This window comes from Dermacentor andersoni, chromosome 2, assembly GCF_023375885.2.
Source record: "Dermacentor andersoni chromosome 2, qqDerAnde1_hic_scaffold, whole genome shotgun sequence".
Classification (NCBI taxonomy): domain Eukaryota; kingdom Metazoa; phylum Arthropoda; class Arachnida; order Ixodida; family Ixodidae; genus Dermacentor; species Dermacentor andersoni.
This window is the reverse complement of record NC_092815.1, coordinates 39,375,096-39,402,055: the sequence shown is the minus strand read 5'-3', so window position 1 is coordinate 39,402,055 and position 26,960 is coordinate 39,375,096. Positions and strand designations below refer to the sequence as shown.

The window sequence follows — 26,960 nt, the reverse complement described above, 5'->3', positions numbered from 1 at the left end:
GTATCACCGCCACTTTGCTGAGATGAACCCGCGGGCAAGCATATTCGAAGCTCCGCGGGCCCCCTGCGGTGGCGGTGCAGCGGTGGCGTAGAGGTAGAACACCCGCCTCGCGTGCAAGAGGTCCGTGGTTCGAATCCCGGTGCCGCGCAATTTTCCACCGGATAAAAAAAAAAGAAAATCCGCGTGTTGATAAAATTGCATAAACAGGCCTGGAGTGTGGCCTGATCCCGGTGACCAGAACCGCTAACGCACTCCATTACCAGAGCAGGATTGGCCACCCTGGTGCAGTACTTGGCCACAACCTCCTATATGAACACAACAATCAAACCCCGGCCCTCAGTCCCCAGCAGCTGCGAAGCAACTGACCACGGCGGCGGTCAGACCTGCGACGCTGCAGAGGGTGCTAAGAATCCCTGGCTCCGGACAGGCCGCCATTGGAATATGAACCTGGCAACGTTTAACGCTAGAACGTTATCTAGTGAGGCGAGTCTAGCAGTGCTATTGGAGGAATTAGAGGGCAGTAAATGGGATATAATAGGGCTCAGTGAAGCTATGAGGCCGAAAAAAGCATATACAGTGCTAAAAAGCGGGCACGTCCTGTGCTACCGGGGCTTAGCGGAGAGACGAGAACTAGGAGTCGGATTCCTGATTAATAAGAACACAGCTGGTAACATACAAGAATTCTATAGCATTAACGAGAGAGTCGCAGGTCTTGTTGTGAAGCTTAATAAGATGTACGAAATGAAGGTTGTACAGGTCTACGCTCCTACATCCAGTCATGATGACCAGGAAGTCGAAAGCTTCTATGAAGACGTGGAATCGGCGTTGGGTAAAGTCAAAACAAAATACGGTATACTGATGGGCGACTTCAATGCCAAGGTAGGCAAGAAGCAGGCTGGAGACAAGGCAGGGGGGGAATATGGCATAGGCACTACACTCTAATCTTGGTAACCTATAAGTATACCTACAAACGTGAGTAACGAATAAAATAACGGTTACTTCGCCCGTCCTTTTGATGTTTTCATTATATTGCTCATGCTAAGGGTTACAATGACGAAACTGAGTGAGACGGGTGCTGCTTATTAGTTACATCGATCTGCTGCCAGCATGTAACCTCTATATTGTAACCTATAGAATTTTAGTAACCTTTAACCGAGACCCCACGGAGACATTATATATGGAGGGGAAGTTCGCAATTTACACATTAACAAAGCGCAGGATAAGTTACCTGCGTGCACACATGGTTGATCCACTTGATAAGCACTTGTACGGGTGTTCAGTCGCAAATTTTGACTGAAAGCAAATTACTCATTGAGCCGGCAGAGCCGCATATCGGAAGTAGGCAGCGGGAAAAGAACGCTCTGCAAGAATAATGACGATTCTTGCCGGAAGTACAACCATCGACTGAGCAAGTATTATATACAATTAGCACTTTTCACAGACCCTACATGTGTCCTGCAGAAATCTATCTCGTTGCCGTCGCATGCCGCTGCCGACACATGCCGCCGCAAGTGTTTTTGTTGTTTCTTATGGGTCTCACATTCACGGATTGGGGAGCCCTTTTGACATACGTTTAGCTTATAACATGATAAAATAATGCTCCTCTGGCCCTTCTGCCTTCTTCATGAGGCGAGAAAAAAGAAGTATGGTTATTATTATTATATGGTAGGAACCTGGAAGGGCCTTTTGCCGTGTTTACTCAGTGCGAATTCGGTTGGTTGCATTCATGGAGCAAGCTCAATCGCAGACTGATGTGCGAACATTTTCCTCATATTACAGCCATCCAGCGCAATGCGTCGTTGCCCAGAAAGCGTCCAAAGAAATTAATGAGTGTTGCCCCCAACGGAAGATATATTAACTGAGCATTTTAGCAAACAATCTTTGCAGCCGAGGTGCGAATTCGGAGCAAACAAAATGCAATCATTAAAACGCTTGGCACGTTTCTCCCATTATTTTTGTGCACTCAGCAACGGTACGAGTCAACGTCTGCAACACGCCACATTTCCCTATATTGTACAGCAGCAACACGGTTGATGCAACGCGCCAATGCATGTCAGCGCAGCAAACCAAGCACGGAAAAGCCGCATACAGCCGCTCCATTACCACGGAGCCCTGTAGACAGATGAAAAGTACAGTTGGCTGAAGTTCTACCACCATGATAGCTATAAAGAATAATTATGTTCAATGCAGCAGCATTGTTTCCAAGAGCGCACTATGTCCATAAGATTGTGTTTTTGTTTTACCCTCAACGAACCTCTGTTTTCGTTTGAATATGTGCAGCCGGATCAGAATGTCCGCATCGTGCTTCAGTTACTGTACTTCAGTACAGAAGCAGCGGCCATGTTGTTATGTCATCTCTCCGCGTTTCCGTATATAGTTTTAGCATTGCATGACGGGAGGTATCTGCAAACATGGCGTTGTGAGCTGTGTATATGTGTTTTGTTGCTAGTTTCGGCGCCAATTTTGTCAGTGGCAGTGGCAGTGACGAACAGAGACTTGTTTGGGATAATGCGCGGCCGCTGCAAAGAGCCATTTTGTGACTGTGAGCGCTTCAGTGTCCTCATTTCGGCGAACATTCGCTGTGACTACTGCGACCACAGCCCCGGATCGCATGGGAAAATAGACGAACTTGGTAAGTGTTCTTGCATTGTTCTGGTTTGTCTGTATTCAGCATATAGCTAGGCTGCAGCTTTTCCTTCATTATAGGTCAGGGAAGTGCAAAAAAAAGAGAGAGAAAGCAAAGGGGTAAGCAGCGATTTGCGCGGAAATACATCCATGTTTCTTCCACACTCAAAAACGACACTTTAAGGCTTGTCCACGTTACCGGCACGGCAGGCCATCGCGCGCCGTTCGCGGGCCGCCATTCGACGGCGGCTTTCCTCGCGAACGGCGAGATTTACTTGCCGTAGATAGGATGTGATCATATGATGTTACCGGGACCCGTTTGTGTCGCATTCGTACAGCGAAGTAGCGACCGAGGAGTGGTCGTTCTGGCAACGTCGGCAGCCTTACCGCCGCTCATCGCTCGGCGGCGCCGATATCGTCGCTAGGCCTTTTCCGGTTCACGTCGAAGCGAAGGCTGGCGCTTCGGAATGAATCACCGACGCTCACAAGCCGCAATATTGCATACCGTTGCTGTCGCTCTTCGCAATAATTATACACAATGCAAGAAAATACGCGAATATTAGCGGCGCCGTTGGCAGTGATGCGAGCACAGCCGCGCCCGTCGTCTGCCGTCGGGAGCCGTGCAGTGCAGCTGAGCTGGACAGGTATCCGTGCTCTCGTTCGTGTTTAACGTTTGACAGTGGATATTGTTTTGCGTAACATGTACAATGTACGCATCACTTTATGTAGTGGAAATTGTTTTGCGGGGATTTGCGTGGAACAGAAGCTGCAGCCGATGTTTGCGTTGCCGGTGGCGGAGGCGCGCAGCTTCGCGGTCGTCGATTGGCCCGTCGGACGTGAGGCGGCAAGGTGGCTTTGGCGGCGGGCGGTGCGCCGGCCGAATTTCCGTCTACATTAGACACCTCTCGCGCGGCAGACGTTCTACGTCAGTGGAGGCCGGTTTGCCGTTCAGGAATATTTACTGCTAGTGTGGTGTCGTTCGGATGCATCTTTGCTGAAAAGAATGCAGACGTAGACCAAAGTGACCACAATATTCCAGAATAAGCTGAGGTATGCTGGTACAGTGCAGGTGTCCTGAGAAATGAAAGGAATTTGAGCTAGTGCCTCTCTCTGAAGTTGCTTGTCATCCTGACAACTGCAACAACTTTGAAACCAAATGACAGAAAATCTCAATTTACGCACTGTACTTTAGTTCATGCATATAAAATGGATTTGATTCTATATTCAGGGCTCATCTTTCTATTATACTTGAATTCGATATGAAAGTACTGCTGCTTGAACAGCCCTGCTTTATTACGACGATTCTCATCAGCTTTCAGATACAATCATGTGTCCTAATGTGTATAAAATGAAATTGGTCTAATGGGCTCTAATAGTAATAGTTTTGGCTTAGGTTTTCTTGCAAGTAATGTTGGTCTGGACAGATCGTTTATATGTAGTGACGTCAGTATAGTGAACATGAGTGCGTATAAAGAAAAAAAAAGTGCGACGTACATTTTGACTGGTGGACCAGCCTTTGTCAAAGCGAAACGTTCGGAAAGAAATGTACTGTGCAATAACAGTGTGTGGCGCACCATCTTTTTCTTTATTATACTACCAATACCAGCCCGATATATATATATATATATATATATATATATATATATATTGGTTCATATGCTATTGATGGTGCCGATATGTGGTTTACATCTATGCCGTGGGAGAAGATCTTGTGCATTGTCTTGCTTGTTGTGTGACCTCTTCTTGCCTTTCATTTACGAGCATTAAAATAATGGGCTACAGATGTCAGCAGATAAATAAGTTCTGCTTATATCCTGGGCTGAATAAAATTTTTTACACAGATAAGAAGGGACTTTATTCATTCTTTTTGTGGAGATATTTCTTCCACGAAAACTTTGGTAAGAGATGCGAACAATTAAGAAAACAACGCAGGGGAACTGGCTCAACCTACACTAGGCTACAGATGCGAGTTTTGAGCGTTAGTTGTTTTCAGTGAGTTAGGAAATCCAAACTACTAAGGCAAAGTCAATGCATGTTGACTGTGAGTAACACACCTGCCCGTTTTACTAGTGCCAGCTTTCCTAGCTGACTTCTCTCCTTTTGCCCTTGTTCGTACATCTCTTTGTGTTATTATGTGGGAAAATGCGACATGCATGCCGTGCTCTAAACTACATAAATAAATTTCGGGCAGTGGTTTATATCATCTTTAATTTCTTTTCATAGATGGCATTGCCAGCTGATGAGCTCCAAGTAACAGCACCTCACATTTACTGCGCTCCTGAGAAGATGTGTATTTTTGCTGGCAGCCAAGCCGAAGTCATCACTGTCTCCACGTCTGAACTACAACGGGCACTTATTTTTTGCCTTTTGGCATATTATGTTAAAAACCTAGAATATCCATTTGCATTTTACCAAATCCTTGCTCTCGTGCAAAAAGTTGTGCTGCCATGAGACAAGCTAGTGAAAGGACTGCTTTCTACCCGTCTGAAACGTCTCTCTGCGCTCCTAAGCAGTAAAAATGTACTCTAGGGAGTAGTGCTGTTCGCGCTGCTTTCCATGTTTTTCACCAACTCTGAAGTGAAAGTAAAAAACAACATAGTGTGTGATTTACTTCAATGCGGTTAGTTAGCTCCAAAGATGGGAGAGGCTTACACCATAAGCAGCTGTTTTTTTCACGTCATACATTGTTTAATTCTAGTCACAAGCAGTGCATTTACTTGCTCTAGTCATTTGTTCCTCTCCCTTGTGGTGAAGGCTGGTTAATTTTATTTCATTTGTGTATTCATAGGCCTCAGAATTTCTTATAAACATAGCTTAAGCATTTAACTCACCCACGTAGATGGTTGTTTTGCAAAATGTAATGCACTCTATTTGCCCTTTGCTCAGTGAGCAGATCGGTATATATCTGTGCCTGTGCAGAAATCTAGTATTGCAGTTATTAAATGGCATCAATTCTGATGTTTGTCATTTCACACAGTGGTGCTTCAATGACTGTATATGGGAGGTCTCATGGATGGTATTTTTGTATCAGACCTTGTTCAACAAAAAACTTGTAATAAAGAATTTCGTACCTGAGAGTACTCCAACTTATTTTTCGAGAACATTCACAGAATATTAAACGGAACAGCTTATTACAAAGGCTAGGTGCATAGTTAGGAAGTGAAATAATGACATTGCCTTCAACTACATTAAAACAACTCATTGTCACAATATTATTGCCAGCAGCGCTTTGCAGTATGCTTTTGCTCACCTGAACTAAATTATTATGGCCAATCTACAATACTCATGCATATGTTGCTTCCCCAAGTGTTTTTCTTCATTGAGTGTACTTCAAGTAATTTTGTGCCTTTGGAAGATGGATTTTTAAAAAATAGTGGCTTTTCTGCACAAGTATGTAATACTCTAGGAACTGAAGGTATTTTTGGCTTCCACATATTTTAGAGGGACATTAACTCAGAGGCAGTATATGTTAGAAACACACAGCTGAGTTATATTGGCAGTCAAGCAGGAACTGTCCCCCAAAGGCTATGTTAAATTTAGGGGTTACTTCGGCTATTTATTCAGATGTCTTTATTGTGATTGCGCTGTATTGTTATAGCTAACCTATAAAATCTATCATGGCGTCATGATTGAAAATGTTCTGCATCTCGAATGGGGCCAACATTGTGATGCCTGTCAGTTGCCTCTGATTTCTTCTCGCCACAGATTGTCATGTAGAAGTTTGAATTATGGGACTGAAAGACAAATGTTTGGGTCGACACCAACCCGAGCAAATTACATGCTGTCTTTAAAGCTTTAATGAAATGCATTGACAGTGAAAGTCTCTTCTTTTATAGTCCCACAATTTAAACACCAGCATAACTATAATCTGAGGTGAGAACATAGCCAGCTGGCAGGCATGACAATATCGCCCCAATTCGAGATGGCAATATCTTGTAGTGGAACAGTGCAAATTTTCTAGTTTGGCTATAAAAATAGAATGCAATCAAGAAGAAAATATCCGTATAAGTTACTGAAGTAACCCCTAAATTTAACACATCCTTTAGAGGTTACATTTGCTTTTAGAAAATAAAGGACTACAGCGTAACCTCTAAAGCTTCATATTTTTACGGGTAACAATGTACCCTGTAATATAATGGTTACAACGTACCTTATATTTTGTATTAGTTACAATGTAACTTATAATATATTATTTACAATGTACCTTATAAATGCGAATTTGTGCACCTGTACTAAGGGTTACCCAGCTAAGGGTGTACAGCGTAACCTCTAAAGTTGCATATTTTTCAAGGGTAACAATGTACCTTTTATTTTATATTGGTTACAATGTACCTTATATTTTGTATTAGTTACAATGTAACTTAATATATATCAGTTACAATGTACCTTATAAATGCGAATTTGTGCACCTATACTAAGGGTTACCCAGCTAAGGGTGTAGGAATAGCAGGGGAGAGTTATTAGTAGAGTTTGCGGAACAGAATAATATGCGGATAATGAATACCTTCTTCCGCAAGCGAGATAGCCGAAAGTGGACATGGAGGAGCCCGAACGGCGAGACTAGAAATGAAATAGACTTCATTCTCTGCGCTAACCCTGGCATCATACAAGATGTGGACGTGCTCAGCAAGGTGCGCTGCAGTGACCATAGGATGGTAAGAACTCGAATTAGCCTAGACCTGAGGAGGGAATGGAAGCAACTGGTACATAAGAAGTCGATCAATGGGTTAGCGGTAAGAGGGAAAATAGAGGAATTCCAGATCAAGCTACAGAACAGGTATTCGGCTTTAACTCAGGAAGAGGACCTTAGTGTTGAAGCAATGAATGACAATCTTGTGGGCATCATTAAGGAGTGTGCAATAGAAGTCGGTGGTAACTCCGTTAGACAGGATACCAGTAAGCTATCGCAGGAGACGAAAGATCTGATCAAGAAACGCCAATGTATGAAAGCCTCTAACCCTACAGCTAGAATAGAACTGGCAGAACTTTCGAAGTTAATCAACAAGCGTAAGACAGCTGACATAAGGAAGTATAATATGGATAGAATTGAACATGCTCTCAGGAACGGAGGAAGCCTAAAAGCAGTGAAGAAGAAACTAGGAATTGGCAAGAATCAGATGTATGCGTTAAGAGACAAAGCCGGCAATATAATTACTAATATGGATGAGATAGTTGAAGTGGCTGAGGAGTTCTATAGAGATTTATACAGTACCAGTGGCACCCACGACGATAATGAAAGAGAGAATACTCTAGAGCAATTCGAAATCCCACAGGTAACACCGGAAGAAGTAAAGAAAGCCTTGGGAGCTATGCAAAAGGGGAAGGCAGCTGGGGAGGATCAGGTAACAACAGATTTGTTGAAGGATGGTGGGCAGATTGTTCTAGAGAAACTGGCCACCCTGTATACGCAATGCCTCATGACTTCGAGCGTACCGGAATCTTGGAAAAACGCTAACATAATCCTAATCCATAAGAAAGGGGACGCCAAAGACTTGAAAAATTATAGACCGATCAGTTTACTGTCCGTAGCCTACAAAGTATTTACTAACGTAATTGCAAATAGAATCACGAACATCTTAGACTTCTGTCAATCAAATGACCAGGCAGGATTCCGTTAAGGCTACTCAACAATAGACCATATTCACACTATCAATCAGGTGATAGAAAAATGTACGGAATATAACCAACCTTTATATATAGCTTTCATTGATTACGAGAAAGCGTTTGATTCAGTCGAAACCTCAGCAGTCATGGAGGCACTACGGAATCAGGGTGTAGATGAGCCATATGTAAAGATACTGGAAGCTATCTATAGCGGTACCACAGCCACCGTAGTCCTCCATAAAGAAAGCAACAAAATCCCAATAAAGAAAGGCGTCAGGCAGGGAGATACGATCTCTCCGATGTTATTCACAGCGTGTTTACAGGAGGTATTCAGAGACCTGGATTGGGAAGAATTGGGGATAAGAGTTAATGGAGAATACCTTAGTAACTTGCGATTCGCTGATGATATTGCCTTGCTTAGTAACTCAGGGGACCAACTGCAATGCATGCTCACTGACCTGGAGAGGCAAAGCCGAAGGGTGGGTCTGAAAATTAATCTGCAGAAAACTAAAGTAATGTTTAACAGTCTTGGAAGGGAACAGCAGTTTACAATAGGTAGTGAGGCACTGGAAGTGGTAAGGGAATACATCTACTTAGGACAGGTAGTGACTGCGGATCCGGATCATGAGACTGAAATAATCAGAAGAATAAGAATGGGCTGGGGTGCGTTTGGCAGGCATTCTCAGATCATGAACAGCAGGTTGCCATTATCCCTCAAGAGAAAAGTTTATAACAGCTGTGTCTTACCAGTACTCACGTACGGGGCAGAAACCTGGAGGCTTACGAAAAGGGTTCTACTTAAATTGAGGACGACGCAACGAGCTATGGAAAGAAGAATGATTGGTATAACGTTAAGGGACAAGAAAAGAGCAGATTGGGTGAGGGAACAAACGCGAGTTAATGATATCTTAGTTGAAATCAAGAAAAAGAAATGGGCATGGGCAGGACACGTAATGAGGAGGGAAGATAACCGATGGTCATTAAGAGTTACGGAATGGATTCCAAGGGAAGGAAAGCGTAGCAGAGGGCGGCAGAAAGTTAGGTGGGCGGATGAGATTAAGAAGTTTGCAGGAACAACATGGCCACAATTAGTACATGACCGGGGTAGTTGGAGAAGTATGGGAGAGGCCTTTGCCCTGCAGTGGGCGTAACCAGGCTGATGATGATGATGATGATGATGATGATGATGATGATGATGATGATGATGATGATGATGATGGGCCCCCTGAGCAAGCCAAACCCGTCGCTTAAACTGGGTTCCTGTCGTAGGCCGGAATGAGAAATTGCAAAGCTCGAGGTTAAGAAAATTGTACGTTCCTGTCGTAGGCCGGAATGAGAAATTGCAAAGCTCGAGGTTAAGAAAATTGTACTGGATGTTCAATTCAGCATCAACACCACCACCACCGTCATTACCGTTAATTCATTCTCATCATCGTTAAAGACTAACCAAGTTAACTGCGGGGAAGAGGCGTCACTCTTCCCCGTCTCCCTCTTTTTTTTTTCTTTGTCTACCAAACACAGCCTATACCCGCATATTTCTAGATCTCATTACTGCATCAATGTGTCACTCTAATCCGATACCATCATTCTGTTACTCCATGAACCACCGGCTTTTCCCGACCGAACCAATTCTTCTCACAATAAAAGAAGTCATGCTATATAGGCAGTTTTCGGATATAGGAGAGGCCCGAACGAACTCTTAGCAGATAGTGTTACTGGGCCAAAAATGATGTCAGCGTAAGGCGCATGCTGACAGAATTGTGTAACACTGAACTGCCGGATATCCGCTCATAAGCGCTCGCACTTCATCGGCGTCGTGGTGGCTCAGTTTGGTGCAGCGTTAACCGTCAGACTCGGTAGCAATTGAAGGTCCCTCTTTTTCGTTAATATTATGGAGCAATATTATTTTTCCTTTGGCATGACGACGTGATGATAGCAATTACCGGGGACCCACTACAACGGCGACCTTTGTTGGCGACGTGCGACGGCTCCGCGAACGCAACTGGAGCCCGGGGGTGTTTGCTCATGGAGGCTCGGAAGCAAGCTCCTCTGCACTGCAGCTGCACCACCAGGCCCGTCCGTAACCCGAAATTCAGATGCAGCCTCAGAGGAGCTACCGTACTCAACGTGTGTGCAGTTGTAATGAGAATGTCCGCCGTGATGTGCAAACGACGTTAGCGATCAGTCACTGTAAAAAGAAATATGTGCAGTGTGGAGAAGCGCTCTTCTGAAGGTCTTCTGAAAGTCTTCCTTCGATTTATTTATTTATTTATTTATTTATTTATTTATTTATTTATTTATTTATTTATTTATTTATTTGGTACTGCTAGTCTGTATTTCAGGCCTTAAGCAGGAGTGGGTTTTACAGAATTGGATACAGTGCATTTGAAACAAAAGAATACAACTTGCAAAGGCTGCTCAGAAAGAGAGAGAGAGAAACAAGATTTAGTGATATGCTGGAGATGTTAGCCTGGCTGTTTGCCTGACGTGCTACTCCGGACAATGCAGAGAAATGCAATTGGCATACCAGGCACAGCGCTCGATACGATAATATAATTCATGTTGAATTACACGATAAAAATTGGCTTTTCTTTTGGTCCTTCGCAGATGTCGAATAAACGGGTCGTCCATACAAACACACCACACACTCTATCCTAGAGGAGCACGTCGAACGAGCTTTCGTGCTATCAAATCGGTTTAGCTTTCGTGTTCACTGTTTACGCCTCGGGGCAAATCAGCGACAGCCCCTAAAAACACTTTTACGCGGCGCCTCCTTAAAAAACGATTCCCAATGTTCCTCACGGCGTCTTGGCGAGTCCGTGAACCAAAACAAGTCCATTTACTCTGCGGGGTGGTCAGACAAGGGTCAACCTCTAGGATTCCGGGAAGCCACTTGGTCGGCGAGGGTTGAGCTTCGCCCCGTCTGCGCTGTAACGGGGCACACGCTTTGCCTCTCCGCCGGCGTCTTTGTTCTTCACCTCGGTTTTCAAGATGGGGGCGCCGAGAATGCCGCCTCCAAGTACTTCGAAAGGCCGGCGAATATTTTCTCAGCGAAAGGTGCATTCCTGTCTCGTGCACTGTAGGGGGGGGGGGGGGGGTGTAGGGGGGAATATGCCTAGTGCTCGGCTTCGCTATTTCGTGGCTTCGGCTGCCATGTATACCCAGGAATGTGTTGGCGAAACGCAAGGCGGTGGCTGCTCAGATTGCTGGAGAGAATGCAGCTTTGGTCGAATTTGCTTGTCGAAATAGCGACGAGAAGGCAAGCAAAACAGAGCGGGGTTCGATTTTTTTTTATTTAAAACCGGGTTACGCCTGCAGACAATGAAGCGAGGAGAAGCATGGGGCTAAATAACTGTTTTCTAATTTAGCATTATTCATTGAAATGTGGATACGCTAGGGAAAAGGGACATGAAAGGGAACTGAAGGACCGTGCACTTGCCGCAAGCGACAGCCTCAGCTACTGCAGCGGCCGTCTTCCCGGCCGCATTCTTGAGCATTTGCACGTATGTGTATTAGATGTAGTGTGAACTTGGGAGCAGTCAAACGACCTACAAAGCCAATAAGGCCAATAAGGCCAATAATAACGACCAATAAAGGAAATAGTGCTTGTATTGCCGCCTTTCTCCACGTCTCTGCAGGGTCGTGCTCACTACACCATGCATTACCGAGAATGCGCCGCTGGCGGCCGGAGGTGCAAACGAACCGGCACGCAAATGACGCGGTGTATACCTGTGTATCTGGTTGCGACAGGGCTCGTGTCCCAATTTCGGATTTATAGGCATCGCTCTACGACGTAATCAGTCGCCCGCTCTCGGAGTCGGTCGCCCACTCCGACTCGATCCGTCATCGGAATTCGACATTAATGAAAGAACAGCCATCAGAGCAGCACGAATCGGAGTCCCGAGGCGGCCATCTGACCAGTCCAGTGGGCAGAACGCGGAGTCGGAGGGCAGCGGTTAATGAGCGATCACTCCATCGATTTGACCAATGGATTTCACTACAGCACCGCCCCTTCGACAAAGAAGACGCTCCACTTCTCACGAACTGCCGAGAATGTGTCATCCAAACGCAGTGATTACGCCCATCGGCAGGCGGTTCTGCAATCTTGAGTGGAGGAAGGTTCTAGGATACGGCGTCCAGAATAGCCAGCGACGCAGTCATACCAGACCGTCGCAACGCCCAGCTAGACGTCGGCGCCGGTATAGAGTCGGCGCAGGAACACGCGTTGCATATGTGCGGGAGAACGTAGACTTACAAAGTTCGCATATAGTAAAGCATATGAAAAGTGCCGGGTATATTGAAGGAATTGCATCAGGGATGTACAGTGAGGGCGTTTGCAAAGTCTTGGGTAGATTTGAGGCAGTGGTAAAACAGACCCCTGGGACTTCCAGAAGGTGCTTATATATGTGTGTGTGCGTGGGTGTGAAGGAGAAGAAGGAAATAGAGGAGCCCTTAGTCATATTGTAGGAAGCGAACAAACAAAGACAACGAGGACCGCATAGGGGAAATTACTTCTACTTATTAATAATTGAATTAAATAAATAATAAATTATTGGAAAATGAAAATTGATGAAGAAACAACCGGCCGCAGGTGGGTTGCGATGAAACGTGACAATTGTGCGCCAGTACGTTTACAGTTTCTGCTTTTATTTTTTTCCCATGCCAACGCGCGAAAGTTCGTATATTGCTTGCTGGAAATTTCTGTCCGAGATTGCACTGTTTCTTTAGCTTATCACGTTTCTCCGCTTACGCAAACGGACTCCGTAATCATTCGATAGTATATTCTCGAATGCCAGGTTAACTGCGCGTTTTAGAAACCTTAGCGTCTGCATTGTCTTGCAAGCCGAAATTTCGGGCCTGACTTATGCTGTACGTTACACATGTTGCACATGTTACACATCACACAACACAGTATACATTACACGTGTGGGCGCAACCGGATCTAAGAAATCCCGCCATAAGGATCATGAATCGCTTTTAACTTCAGAGAGCCAAGTGGAAAGCTTGTGGCATGGCACGATGCACAACCGTCACGTAAACGTGTGACGATTTTCAAACGAATGTGCTGATTTTTCGCACAGGAAGCAACGTTCTTGCCCGGCTTCTGGGCAATGTGACTTAGGAAACTCGAAAGCTTTGCAATGCTGCGCGGCCCACGAGAAGCAAGAGAGCAGCACAGTGACGAAGGTCGCCAGGGCACAAAAATAACCTGGGCCTCATCTGCGCTATTGTGTGCGTACCCTTCCGGAAAGAGCTCGCCACTGCGAAAACGGTGCCCTGGTACGCGAGCGGGTTGAGGGGTTGAGGGTGGCGCGCTCCATGACGGTGAGGGCGAGGCACCGCAGCGGGAGAGCGGAGAGGGGCCAAAATGGCGCGTCGATCGCCGGCGTCGCGCTATGGTCGCGCCGCGGACGGAGGGGCCGTCCGGGCGGGCGTAGGACGCCGGAGAGGAGCGTCCTGGGGATAAGCCTAGGTACCGTTGGGGAATTCGCTAGGGACCGCTAGGGACTCGCCTAGGGACGCGAGTACGCAGAAGGTCATTTCCCGAGGACGTAAACAAACCCCTGGTGGCGGGAGCCCGAAGCGCCAAGCGTCACCGCCGGGCCAGTGTACTCTCCTGCCGTACGACGCCGTGGCGCGCGCGTTGTGTTGTTTAGTGGGACGCCCGCTTTGGCAGACGCGCGTTGAGCTCGCCGCCCGGCCGTCGCACCGTGTGCTGTGCTGTGCAACGTACCCGTGCCGTGTGTTGTGACGGTGTGCGTACTGCTTGCCGTGTGCGCGCGTTTATCCTAGGCGCTTGCAAGCACGGCGGACCGTGAGCATCAGCACCAACGCCCGACCGCCGCCGGTAGCAGGAGCACCAGCAGCAGCCCCTCGCTGCATGCCGCGCGTTGGCTCCGCTGCGCCGTCGCAGCGTCCACAACGACCCGTCGTGTGGCCGCGTAGATGGAGGTGTTCGGCTGCTGGCCCACCACCACCACCCGTCGTGCTCGGCTCGCCCCACCCTGTTCGTCGTCAGTGCCCCCGAACTGCCGCCTGTGTAGCTGCCCCATTCAGCAGCCTCCGCCGCCGCCCAAACTTCAGGGGTACCCGTTGAGCTTCACCAAGGATTTGAAAGACTCGTTGAACGCCCTGCAGCAAGCGGAGCAAGCGCCGCCGCACCAGGCATCGCCCGATAACCGTTGGCTAGAGGAGGTTAGCCTTCTTCTTCTTGGTGGCTCTTTCTTTTGGGGGACTTGTTTTCGCGCGCGCGCGTTTCTTGGCCCCTCTCCGTCGGCTGCAGCGGCGCAGACGCGTGGGAAACAGGAGAGAAAAAAAGGAACGAGATCGGGCGGTTTGCTTCGGTCCGTTTACCGCGGTCGTCGGCGAAGCTCTCTGTTCTCTCAATCCACAGCCAGTCTGGTAAGCCGGCAGTAGACGCTGAAAAAGAAAAAAAAAGAGTAGTTGTACATAGGCAAGACTGAATAGAGAACCGTGGCCTGACCGTGTTACCTCCCATAAGTGCCGTCTGAGCTGCGTAGTTCATCTGTGTTCTCGCCAAATATAATCGTACGACTGTTTTTATGGATATACAACACGATTTGCAGTACCGTCCAGTCGCCGTTTGGCAATATATCCGCAGTTAGTTGCGAGATCGCTTAAATTTATTTAACTGTCGGCATTTGTGTAAGTAACCATGTTGGCGCAGTCCGTGGAAAATAAGCTACAAATTTTAATGATTCGCATCATTTGCGAATTTCGCTCAAAATGCGTTAACACACGTGTTCTTTCCGCGATTACTGGGACGAATCGCGGACGTTATTGAGGAAGAGAATTTATTAGCCACAACTCGTCACCATTCACTTTTCTAAATTTCTCCAGGGAGTGATGCGCTGTAGTTAAAAATACTGTATACGGACTGGAAAAAACAAGGACTCTCCGTCGCAGTTTGCCGCCGCATCACAAATTTTACGCATTAGTGTTTTTTCTTTTTTTTTTTTTCCTTTTCGTTTCGTCGTGATTGTACACGAACGCAAAGAGGAAGCTACATCATCATCGCTTGTGGCGTTCCCGCCCGAAGCCAGAGGGTCTTGAGACAAGCGCGCGCTGTTTCTGTTTTCTCATTTCTTTCGCGTCTTCTACGCATTTCCCAGGTCGCCATTTCCCGCCTTTACCCATGTTTATTCTCTCTTGCTTTTTTTTTTCTTGCTTTTTTTTTAACAACGCCAGTGCGCCGCTTTGTCGTCAGATGTCTGTGCCGCTGGCTGTCGTGCTTGCCTCTGGTAAATTTATCATAATCCGACCAGCTGCTGAAGCACGCGCTTGCGGACTTTTCCCAATGTAACCGAAAAAAAAAAAGAAACATACGAATACGGCATCACTTCTTCTGCCGGTATGGCGTAAACAAAGTCTAAATTTACAGCGGGTTCCATTGCGCTGGTTGCTACATCTTGTTAAATGGCATAGTTTAAACACCGCGACACAGACAAGAACCACAGGACAGCGCTGTGTCCTGTGGTTCTCGTGTTTATACCGTGCTGCGCTGTCTGAATTCTTGTATTTAAGTGTAAGTGATGCCGATATTGACTGTCGATATGCTTCTCGTATGAACTTGGAATTTCACCAGCGCATATCCGCAAGAACGCTTGAGGTATTGATGCGATTTTCAGGGCTAACTGACATCGGTACGATGAAAAAAAAAAAAGAACAATCTCAGCTGGGCATTGAGCTGCCGTTTGATTTATACGGCAGTTATTCATAGTACTTCTGCATTATTGGCACTAATTATTCACAGGGCATTATTGGCTCGTAAAAGAAGTCCAAGCGAGACTGGCTTCAAGAACTGCGCTGGTCCTTGGAATGATTTCCCAATATCTGTTCAAGATGCTGTACTTCGTAAGCAGTCGTGTTTAAGTTGTTATTTTGAAAATATAGGAAAATAATATATAGAAATATAAGGGAAAAAAGGATCCAGATGTGCCGAACAGTATAGCACCGAGCATGGCTTACGCTTTTTGTTGTTGTTGTTGTTCCTTTATTCTTTCATAAGCTGTGCGTAACAATGTGTGTATAGGAGTTTGTTGAAATGTCTACGAACAGAACGAATTTTAAATCTTCATCGAACGCAACGTATAAACGCTACTTGATTTCCTATCGTGAGAGCCTTCCCTTATCTTCGTGCCTATGAAATGAAGACACTAGCAGGTATAGTGAAATAATGCCTCCTTGTGCATCGCACCGTGAACCACTCTTCTGCTCCTAAAGTCAGTGTGGTGATAGTAGTTATACGGCTAATTTTATGTATTGATAATCTTACATCCCTTCCTTCAGCGAAAGGGTTTCTGGTAGTTCTGCAGCTGCAGCTTTGATGACTGCTCAGTGAGGCACATAATAATGCGTACAACTGCGTTGAGACTGATGACGTCAAAGGTAAAAAAAAAAAAAAAAAAAAGAATGCGTCGTGTCCGATGTTGATCGACCGGCTCAGCGTGTCCCCCCCCACCGACAGTCGTCTGCGGTGTCAGCTCGCGCTGTTCCAGAGATGGCGTGCTCTGTCTCCATATTTATCATCATCACGCGGGAAACCTATGGATCCCTGTATAGTACGCCTCGTTCTCTTCGCCTTCACATCTTGGAGACATCTCAAGATGACCGAACGTCCGTCCCAGCACCCCTACCACTTGAGACGGAGGCCGACCGAACGCTTTATATAGAAGACACTCACGAGGCTGAAAGTGAAGACAAAGATGAAAGTCCATGATGATTATGTACGTGCGAAAACAACCAAGTCCACACTTGGGCTCGCACTATGCTGACGACCTCACACGCAGGTACAATATCTGCGTTGAAAAAAAAAGACTAAATAAAAAAGAAAGGGCGATAGCGTGTAAAGACGTCATCACTTGCATCTGCTGCGCCAATGTGAATAGATAGTTTAATAGGCGACGACACACGTTGGTATTTGAAAAAGAACATTCGGCTTGCGCGACGTGGGTCTTAACCTTTTTTTTTTTTTCTCTCTCTTCATATCTACGGTGCTGTGCTACGAACTCTTAGTAGGTATGTGACGTATATGCTTTACAGCGATATTGACCTACGTCATCTTCTTAATTATTGCTTCCGTGAAAGATCGTCAGCGAGCCAGTCTACGCTAAGGAGCTCTGTCGGAGCTGAAGTCAGTGCTTCAACGTGGGGACAGTCGAAGGATAGAAACGCGTATGGTGGAATTTGCGAAACTTAGAAAATAAGTGCGTGAGCACTTATAGAGAGGTCCACGGTCCTCTTTCATGTTTCCATCCCTCGACTGCCCCACGTTCAAGTAATATATAGTATACGGGCGGCTATACAGTCGCCGAGCTCACGTGCAACTGTAACGGCCGGCCTTCAAACTACTACCGAATGAAGAACGAGACACCAAGCGGTCCCCAATTCAGTCGCCGACTATAGGGGACTTCCTCATGAATCATTTACGTACGTGATCGGGTTAAAAAAATGCTACTCTAGGTGACAAGAGAAATTGAAAACTCAGAAAAGAAGGCAAGGCGATGTGCGGCAGAAAGACCTCGCCGCAGCGCCGCTATAGATTGTGCACCACAGAAAGTAAGGATTGTACGATAGCTATACAGTATACTGATGGTAAGGAAAGGCAGGCGTACAAAATGAAGGACACAAGAACAGTTATCGAAGAAGGGTGTTGTCCATTTTCCTAACCTCTCCGTGATTCGTACGCCTTCACTTTCTTATATACCATGAATCTCTAGCAACTTGCTATCTCATCTTCGTATTCCCTCTTTCCCGACCCTCACAGTAGGGTAGCCAACCAAATGCATTGCTGGTTAACATACCTGCCCTCCTCCTTCCCCTCAGCTGTCTGTCGTTTAGTATACATCGTTGAGTTTTTTTTCTTTCTTTTTTGAACATCATGAAGACACCGCTCTGACGCAAAAACTTCTGACAGAGGAGGAGGAGGAAACAGCTTTATTTCGTCAATTTGGTTTAGGGAGGGGTGGCTACCAGGCTATGCCTTACAGGCACCTCCTCGGTCCTTCGATGGGCCGAAATTTCTAGGCTCGGGTCTCGGAGTATCGCACGCAGTTTTGTCTCGGTGTCAGAAAGGCTGCGAATATAGATTACCGAAAGCTACCCACGTGCGAGCTAGGCTGTTGAAATTTTTTGGTTACCCTATGACCGAATCAAAACTGTGTACATGGTAAGATTATCGGGCGGGAGAGCGTACGAAGTGAAATCTAAACGTTCTAGGTAGCTTTAGAAGCGAACTTGCTCAGGAGCTATTGATGAGCTGTAGTTGCTTGGCCATTATCGTTTAAGAGGCAACGCGCCCGTTAAGACATTGACGAACACTATATCACTCAAACATGGACACTGAATAAAGGACAGCAGTTTGGGACGAGTCACCACTGGCTCCACCACGCGCTTAGTACCGCAAGAAATTCGAACTGACCTAACGTGTGAAGCGCGTCTTAAAATTCTGGTCCACCAAGTTCGCGGTGCGGAGCCAGTGCCGACTCGTGCAGAACCGCTATATATATTTGGTTCCTCCAGGGCCATTCGTTCAGCGCTCTCGTGTTTGTGCGATTTACCTTTGGTCCACGTCTCAACAAGTGCGTTAGCTGCCTTTGAAACGAAAAAGCTTTACAAACTCTTAACCAATAAGGTCTGACGTTGAGGACCCCCGCAGCGCGTCCTTTCGCAGGATCCGCGAAGAGTGTCGATGACGCCACGGCAGCCATTTCGAGACCGATTTTAGTATGAAGTGAAAATATCCAGTGTTTCTCAACCTTCCTTTTGCTAAGCGTCTTTTTCTTCTTTCTTTTAACGAGCGAAAAGTGCGTATGGCCGTGCCACGGTGATATATATATATATATATATATATATATATATATATATATATATATATATATATATATATCGTGCCCGCGACTGCACCGCCACCAGGCATTCCGTTGCTCCCTATAGCCAGACCGTGTAACCCCGCCGCGTCCCGTCCGTGCCCGGGGGCCTTGGGTCGTAACGCCGCAGTCTTTGCACATGCAACACACTGTCGCATTGGACTATCCTAAAAGCCGGCACCCCTTTGTTTTTCGGACGTCGTCGCCTCGCCCAACCCAAGCTCATTTTCCGTCTCCTCCTTTCTGCTTATAGTATATAGTTGTGTTCAAGGCGACGGACAGGCGAGCGCCGTCCCCCTCCGTCGCATGAAGGCGCTTTATAGCCATTCGCCCATGCGCGTGTACTACGTAGTATACATGTCTGCTGCGGTGCGCGGGCTGCGGGGCACGTATTGACCGTTAACTGGCGTTTACTGCTCCCGCTGGGCCGTTTGTGCGCGCGTTGTCGTCGTCGCATGTATCTCGCGTTTCCCGTCGGACCGGAGGCGAGCGTTATACGCACTGCGCGTATACAGCGACGGCCGTTTTTGCTCGGCCGTTGCCCCGCTCCTGCCGTCTCCGCGTCCCCCTGACGGCCGGTGGCCCCTTCTCGCGGAGTTCCTTTCGATGCGAAAGCGTCAAACGGCTCATTGAGCGAAGAAAAGCCGGCCTCCTGTCGTCCGTATTAGCGACAGGAGGCCCGCTTTGGCTGCGACGCCGCGTCGCGAGCGCGCCTCGAAGGAGCAGAGCGGGCGAAATGGAACAATGTAAAACTGTCTATTGCCACGTTATAGCGCGTCGTGTTTCGCGTGAGTGGAGAGGGCGTCGCCGCGACGTCACCCTCGCTCTTGGAAGCCTGTGTTGCGTGCGCGTTCCTTGTCCGCGCAAGCTCTTCGCCTGCGTTCTGAATGAGCCTCCGTAAGACCGAATCAAACTGCGCCAAGCGTCTCAACGCGCTCGCAATTGCCCGCGAGGAGTTGGCTAACTCGATGGACCGCGCTCAGCGGCGTTCAATTTGACCTTAATAAGGCTTTCGCATTCACAACTCATACGAAATGGTCAGGTGGCCTCGGGTCTTCTTCAGTGGCAAACTGGATGATTTAATTAATGACTGCGATACAAGGCTGATAACATCAACGCTACATGACGAGAGTTGCACTATAGCGCCATGGCGTGTAGAGCCCGCCGTTCGAATGGCGTCTAGGACGCAAAAATACTGCGGAGGGAATTGCGCATCTCTTGTAGGAACGTCAAAACATACAAAAGAGTGCTCAAAAATGTGGTCAGTGAAGCCTTGAGTTTCAAAGGCAATTCATGAACGTGTAAGTATTGGTGAAATAAACATAAGCGAGAGACGCTTGGTTTATGTAGGGAAGAACCAGCCCGAACTGGAATAAGAATTTGCACATAGCCTCAGAATTCTGTATCACAGATAATCATGGTGTAACTATCGAAGAAAGAAATTGTAATTAAAATACGTGTCTAACGATAGGTAAAGTACCGTATGAACCTAAATAGTACAAATGGGGTGGGCGTGTTCCTACGCTCCGTTTGGAAGGGCAATTCGCTCGTAATAATCATCACACTCTCGTGGTTTCCAGCGCGCACAGACACGCACACACAGCTTAGGTGGAGTATTTTGGTGCGTTTCTCATCCTCGCTGCACCCGTTCCTCGCCACCGACCCTGCATCACATTTTGTCTTATAAGCCACGCTTGCTGTTGTGGTGTGTGCCGATCTGGGAACGATTGTAGCATCCGCGTGTTTCGGATGCAAGCGAGGAACTGCGTTAGAGGTGACGACTAAGAGATAAGAGCGCGACGATTATCGGTGCGCAGTCTTTCCCCTCGGAAAGCGCATCGCAGCCCGCGGCGAACGACGTGCGTTTGCAGATGCATATGTAATCGCTTAAGAATGAACGTATGTGCGCGGTGTATAAGCCGTGCTTATTGGAGCGTGCATGGTGTGCGCCTGCGCGCACGAGTTCTCACGAGAGGACGGGTCTGTGGCGCGTATGCGTGGTGCGTTGGTAATCTATGTAGAGCACCTCACTGTCATGTGTAGAACTGCTCTCGTATGTGTCTTATAACAGCAATAATAAAAAAAGTTGCGTTATTTTTTATCTGAAAGACGAGACTCGTAATTCAGTCGGCGGCCTTTTTGCGAGCGCTGCTCGCGTTTCGGTTTTCACCGGGTCAGCCCAACCTGTTCGATCAGAGGCACCGAAAAATTGGACGGCTTGGTGTAAAACATACACTGAAGAAAGCGGAACAGGAAGAGGACGCGCCTACTCGGAAGAAATCGTGTCCCGGTCAGTCTTGTTACTAAAATATTGTTACAGTTCGTTGTATAGTTTCCCCCCAAAATGTCCAGGCGTCCTTATCTATCGCCTAAGAAACTCCAAGGCGAAGGCCTTGTAAAGCCTGCTGTAATTCACCTTAATCCGCATGAACTCTCCTCATTCCGCCTTAATCGACATTAATCCTCCTTAATCTTGCTTCATCCACCTTAACCGGCCTTAATCCACCTCCATCAACGCTAGTCCACCTTAATTCAATCATGAATAAATCATTAATTAAATTTACTTATTATTACTTATTAATACTTTGGATCGCTTCCGGCCTTCCTTGGGTCACGCGATATTTTCTGTACCTCACAGCGCAACCTTGAAACTAAGATTTAAGGCTTTTGCCTTAAAATAATGTTGCACTCAATTGGAAGCCATACATGGCGAATATATACACTATAGGTACTCGAGGCTGGGCAGACGATGATTTGATCATATGATACGCTCTGCGCAGGAGAACGCGGGCACGTGTTCACGTGATGGCGCCCCTGATAGCCTGGCGCACCAGCAATAGCCTCCACAGTGTATAACGCTGCATTAGTGTGAAACAGAGCACGTAAAAGGTACGGGCACTTCTCGAACGTTAATTATTTGAGGACGATTACACGTGCGACTGGGCCCGACAGAACCTAGCTAGTTCTAATGCGAAAGTATTATATACCCCATTACGCGAAAATCCGGCGTTGTCGTCGGCGGCTCGACCGAAAGATGCTACCAAATATGGCCGACGGCGAGATGAGTAAAAACACGTCAAAAGGGCTCGGATTGACGTCAAATTTGTCGGGCAGGTTTCTGTAAACGAAATCAATGAATGGAATCGAAAAGAATCTTTGGTACATTTCGGTCTGGATGGGAATCGAGCCCGGTCCTCTGGCGTGCGAGGCGAGCACGCTTCCATAACGCCACGGTGGCTCTATACGGTTACGGTTGATTAAAGCTGTTCCTGTAGTGCGCGCGTCACAGCACACGTCGTGTCCCTCCTGCTTCCGTCACTGCCGCCCACGTGTCACTTGCTCTTCGGATTTCGTGGACGCTCTGTCTACTGCGACGCACTCTCGATGCCAAATCAGGAGTGTATAAAATGAAGTATGCCTAGTGCGCGCGTCATTCCACACGTCACGTCGCTGCCTCCCGCGCGGCATTTGCGGCGCTATAACGTAAAGCTATTCCAAACTTTTCTATTCCGATTCTGCGATCAGCCCTCCGCGATCGGTCAAAGACTTCTTGGTGCTAAGCCCCACTTCGCCAGTCAGTCACGCGACGTCACGCGAACAGCGACAGCTCACCATCTGATATATGACGCGTACACACTGATTACGCATCATTGGACCGAAAAAAAGAAAAAAATGTTGTTTCTGATTCGGCGCCTTTTCGCCATTAGCCCTCTGCTCTTGGTCAACAGTTTTCGGGCTGCACGCACTTCACCTGCCTGTCACGCGACGTCACAAAACCGCGAGAGCTCGCTGCGTCAAAGTGACGTGTACGCTCTAAAGACACATTAATATGCCGAACAAAACTGAATTGTTCTCTAAATAGCCGCAGGCTGCCCTGTTCCGAAAGGAATAAAAGATGGCTGCCGCCGATCGCTCAGGCACTGGCTATTCGCACCTGCCGGAGAGCATGGGCTTATTTACGTCCAATACAACTTTTTGCGTGGCCGTGTAACGTTTTCGAGCACTTTCCGCACGTTTACGACCTCGCTCAGCCAACTTTTCTTTGCTGAGGATCCTTTTTAGCGGCATTCTTAACCTTCCATTGCATGCCGCCGCGATTTTCTACCAGCCACTGCAAGCTAAGCTAAAACGGACCAATCGCAGACGCCGGCACCACCCTCTTCATCTGGTTATCAATTTTCATTGCACTGGCTCGGCGCCATGGAATCCCTCTCCACTTGAGAGTGCTCCTCGGCTCTTATCAGCCAATTAGATAAGACAAGCCGCTCAGTGTGGGCAATGATATTCGTGTTTAAAGCAAACAAAAGTGACCTCCTATAAACGAGGAGAGCGTTTGATTGGTCTGTTTAGACAACCCTGCGGGTCACCGCGCGGTGCTTGCGTCGGCGGTTACGAAGATTTGACGTCAGGAGATTGGAATAAAAACGTATCGGAACAATTTTACGTTATAGGGCCCTTCGGATTTTATCGGTGCTGTGTCTACTGGGATGCACTTCGAAGTGTGTACCTCCGCGGCGTCTGTGTAACGTGGTCGTCCACGGAAGCACGCCGTAGGAGACGAGGCAAGGGAACAAAAAAAGGAATGCCGTGCAAATTTACAACGTGCACGACGACATACCGATGAACACCTAAGCGAAAACATTTCCCCAAGGCGACTACAAATGCTTTCGCATTCCCTCCAGTCGTAAGTGTCTCTGCTGAACTTTTCTGTGTCCATTGTTTCGAGAATGACTTCCTTTCAGGTGTGCTCGAGCGCAGAGCGCTAGTTTCCTGCCTAGGATTGATTGATTGATTGTCTTTGTCATCCAGAAGAAGCACCTCTGTGCTTTGCGCGAGTTGGAGGCTTAGGGCCAATTAGACCACTCGAAGCACACGAATGCAAGGGCAGGACCGTTTTCGCGTCGCGCCTCCGCCCAATTACTCCATGCATAGAAAGTAGAACAGCGTAGCCACGGCAACGCAGGTGTCCCTCCGAGAACTTCGGGGATCACCGTTCGCGGTGTCATACACACACGCGTCCGACATCTCTCCGCGCGTTCGTTACCTTTCCGAGAACGTCGCCCTCTGGTGCTGTGGTAATGCGACGCGAGCCGACTGTGTCCGCTGAACTGCGGCTCGTCGGCGAAACACCTTGAAGGAGAAACGGGAAGTCGCCGCGCTTTGCTAATCCCCCGCTAAAACAACACGCCTGGCGTCGTCGCGCAAAGCGCGCTGGCGTGCCTGGCTTTGCTGTACGTGCGTGCGTGCGTGCGTGCGTCCTGATTCCTGGAAGAGTCGACGCGTTATAGCAGAGTGCACATAGCGTCATCCACTTCGCGCGTCATTGGCAGCGCCCGTCTTTCATCGCGCGTCGCGCGATGACGTCTACTGCATTTTTCAGCCACGTCTGAGGTCTCCGGAGGAGAGCGTTCGAGATTCCGGAAACAAAAGATGAAGTTTCAAATGCACTTCTTTCGACGCTAGCTGTGTGACGTGTAGCCTTCCTCGCTAGGCGGGAAAAACCCGGGGAATTAACTGCCTCTCGCACATGATTTGCATGCGATTTTGCGTGCTCTGCTTGGTCGAAGCTTTTCGTTTTTCCTCTTCACGCCGCATCTCTCTTCAGCACCGTTACGTTGCGACATCCGCGTGCACAGCCAGCGCTCTTATCCCGCTATGCGCCCGAGTTTCACTGCAGACGCTTTGGGTCTTTCCGCCGCCTTTAGCGATTACTCTGTGCGGGATGTTTACGAGCGCCTCCTTCCGTGCAGGTTGTTTTTCGGTCAGATTTCACTCGGGAGTGTTCTCTATTCTTTTTTCTGCTGTATGCGCTTCTTTAGCGCTTTTTTCCGCACTGACGCGCTTACGTGCTGCACGGGGTGTGTTGTTTACCGCTACGTGCGCGCGCCATTCCCCCCCCCCCCCCCCACTCCCGCCCCCTACCTCAAATCTTCTCTCTTTATTTATTTCCTCGTATGCAGGGAAAACACTCTGTGGCACCGATTAGATGCACCGCGTTGCCTGTGCCAGGCACTCGAAACGAATTATGAGCCCCAGGCTGCTGCACATTTCGCCCTTCGTGTATATCACCGTGTTTATTTCTTTTCAGAGTCGTTTCCCAATTGGCGCCGCAGCATCTCCGGTGCGACACTGTTAACTCCTGTTCTGAGTATTATCAATCCGAACTTACGAACTTACCTGCCTAGTATATCGCTTCGTCTTTCGGGCCCTTGGAACTATGCAGATGAGAGGGATATACGTATGTATTCAATAATATACACTCTTCGTAAAAAATATACCGGCTACGTTGCTTGCGGGAGCAAGGATGTTGGTAAGGCAGTTTAAGAAATTCCCGCGGCACGCAACAAGTCCCAACAGCCTCGTAAATGGGAAGTACGCTCGTATATACTCACCATCCGGGAGTGTCGGGAACTGCACCCCACAGTCGGACGATGCACATGTCGTCAGTGCGCAGTGTAATCCGTATAATTTAGACAAGGCTGTACATTACATTCCACTGTCTTGAAGTGGTATTACGAGACATAGCTTTCAGTGAGTGTGTGTGTGTGCGCGTGTGCGTGTGTGTGTGTTAAATGAAGGCCGCGGAATTTAGAAACCAGAAAAAAAATATTGGGATAGGTCAGTGCCCTAGATAATTTGCTACTGTATCTTTCAACCCTGTTTCGTTTCATAGGTGGTTTCTGTCGCGACGTCATGATGCAGGAGGTGGGAACGTGGGAGCAGTACATCGTCTGCTATGCCTGCGTGTATAGCGGCAAAGCAGGAGGCCGCGCAGCGGGTTCGATTAATGTGTGTGTGTGTGTGTGTGAGAGAGAGAGAGAGAGAGAGAGAGAGAGAGAGAGAGAGAGAGAGAGAGAGAGAGAGATAAATGGGGTGGTAAAGGCAGGGAGGTTAAACGGAGATTCTGGTTTGCTACCCTGCACTATGGGAAGGGGAAGAGAAAATGAAAGACCGAAATAATAGCGGAGAGAAAAAGCAAAGGCGTAAAAAATATGCAGACGTTTCTCCTTTCCTTGTAATGCCTCAGTAGGTTCCGCTGGGGACGTTGTAGAATTCTGGGCCGGCATAATGTAACGATTCCGATTCAATTCTTTTCCTTCCCGCTCTTCATCCAAGCGGCTCTCTGCCTTACTTACATACCACGGATGTTAAAGCCGCGAATGATAAAGGAATCTAGTGAAATGAGCGGCTATGTTATACCGCGCCTGAGCTGAGTTAGCCGGTTTTCCGTCAACATGCTGGACAAATGATGTGCGAATAGCGCGTCTCTTCTATTCGTAATGTTTCATCCCGTTGTCTACGCTGTTCGCTATGTTGGGACTTTTAGAAATTCAATCAACGGTTAAATGAAAACTGCAATGGAATTTTAGATCGCGTACAAAGCCTTTCTTCATGCAGATTTCAGATAGTGTCGATATAGAGCAACCTATGTGGAAGAACTCGCGTTTGAAATACGAGCGGACACGCCGCTAGAAGATTCCAAAACGAGACGTTTTTGATAGCGAAACAGGAGGGAAACAAAAAGAAGAAAAACATCACCATTACCACTGGCCGAAAATGACGCAGAGTTCAGAATGTTGGGAACCTGCATGCGTGAATTTTCGGCATGACCAGACGGCGCACTGGAAATCTCGCAGGCCGTGGTCTGTGATTTGCCTCATTTCCGCTAACCAGCAATTGCACAGTGATATTGAAAGGCTGTTAATAAGGAAATTGGACAATTGCCAGCTCTGGCAGCTTTAGCAAGGTTACTTGGAGAGAGTATACGCTACTCATTTATAATCAAACAAACGGCAGTTGGATCGTCGCACTGCGCATCGACTCTGTGCATTAATTATCGCC

The 26,960-nt window shown here is 47.6% G+C and overlaps 1 protein-coding gene and 1 long non-coding RNA gene across 2 annotated transcripts in view; both read left to right on the top strand.

The window, feature by feature from the left end:
• The first annotated feature begins 1,759 nt into the window (after positions 1-1,759).
• Positions 1,760-5,700, top strand: LOC129387800 (uncharacterized). Its single transcript, XR_008614973.2, has 2 exons — positions 1,760-2,632; positions 4,849-5,700. It is a non-coding gene; the product is annotated as an uncharacterized lncRNA (long non-coding RNA).
• An 8,030-nt stretch (positions 5,701-13,730) lies between these two features.
• The window catches only part of LOC126542433 (growth factor receptor-bound protein 14-like), a 221,745-nt gene continuing 208,515 nt past the window's right edge, over positions 13,731-26,960 (top strand). Inside the window, exon 1 of the mRNA XM_050189497.3 lies at positions 13,731-14,424. Within this exon, the coding sequence (XP_050045454.1) occupies positions 14,176-14,424 (249 nt within the window). The 5' untranslated portion in view covers positions 13,731-14,175. The remainder of the gene's footprint in view (positions 14,425-26,960) is intronic.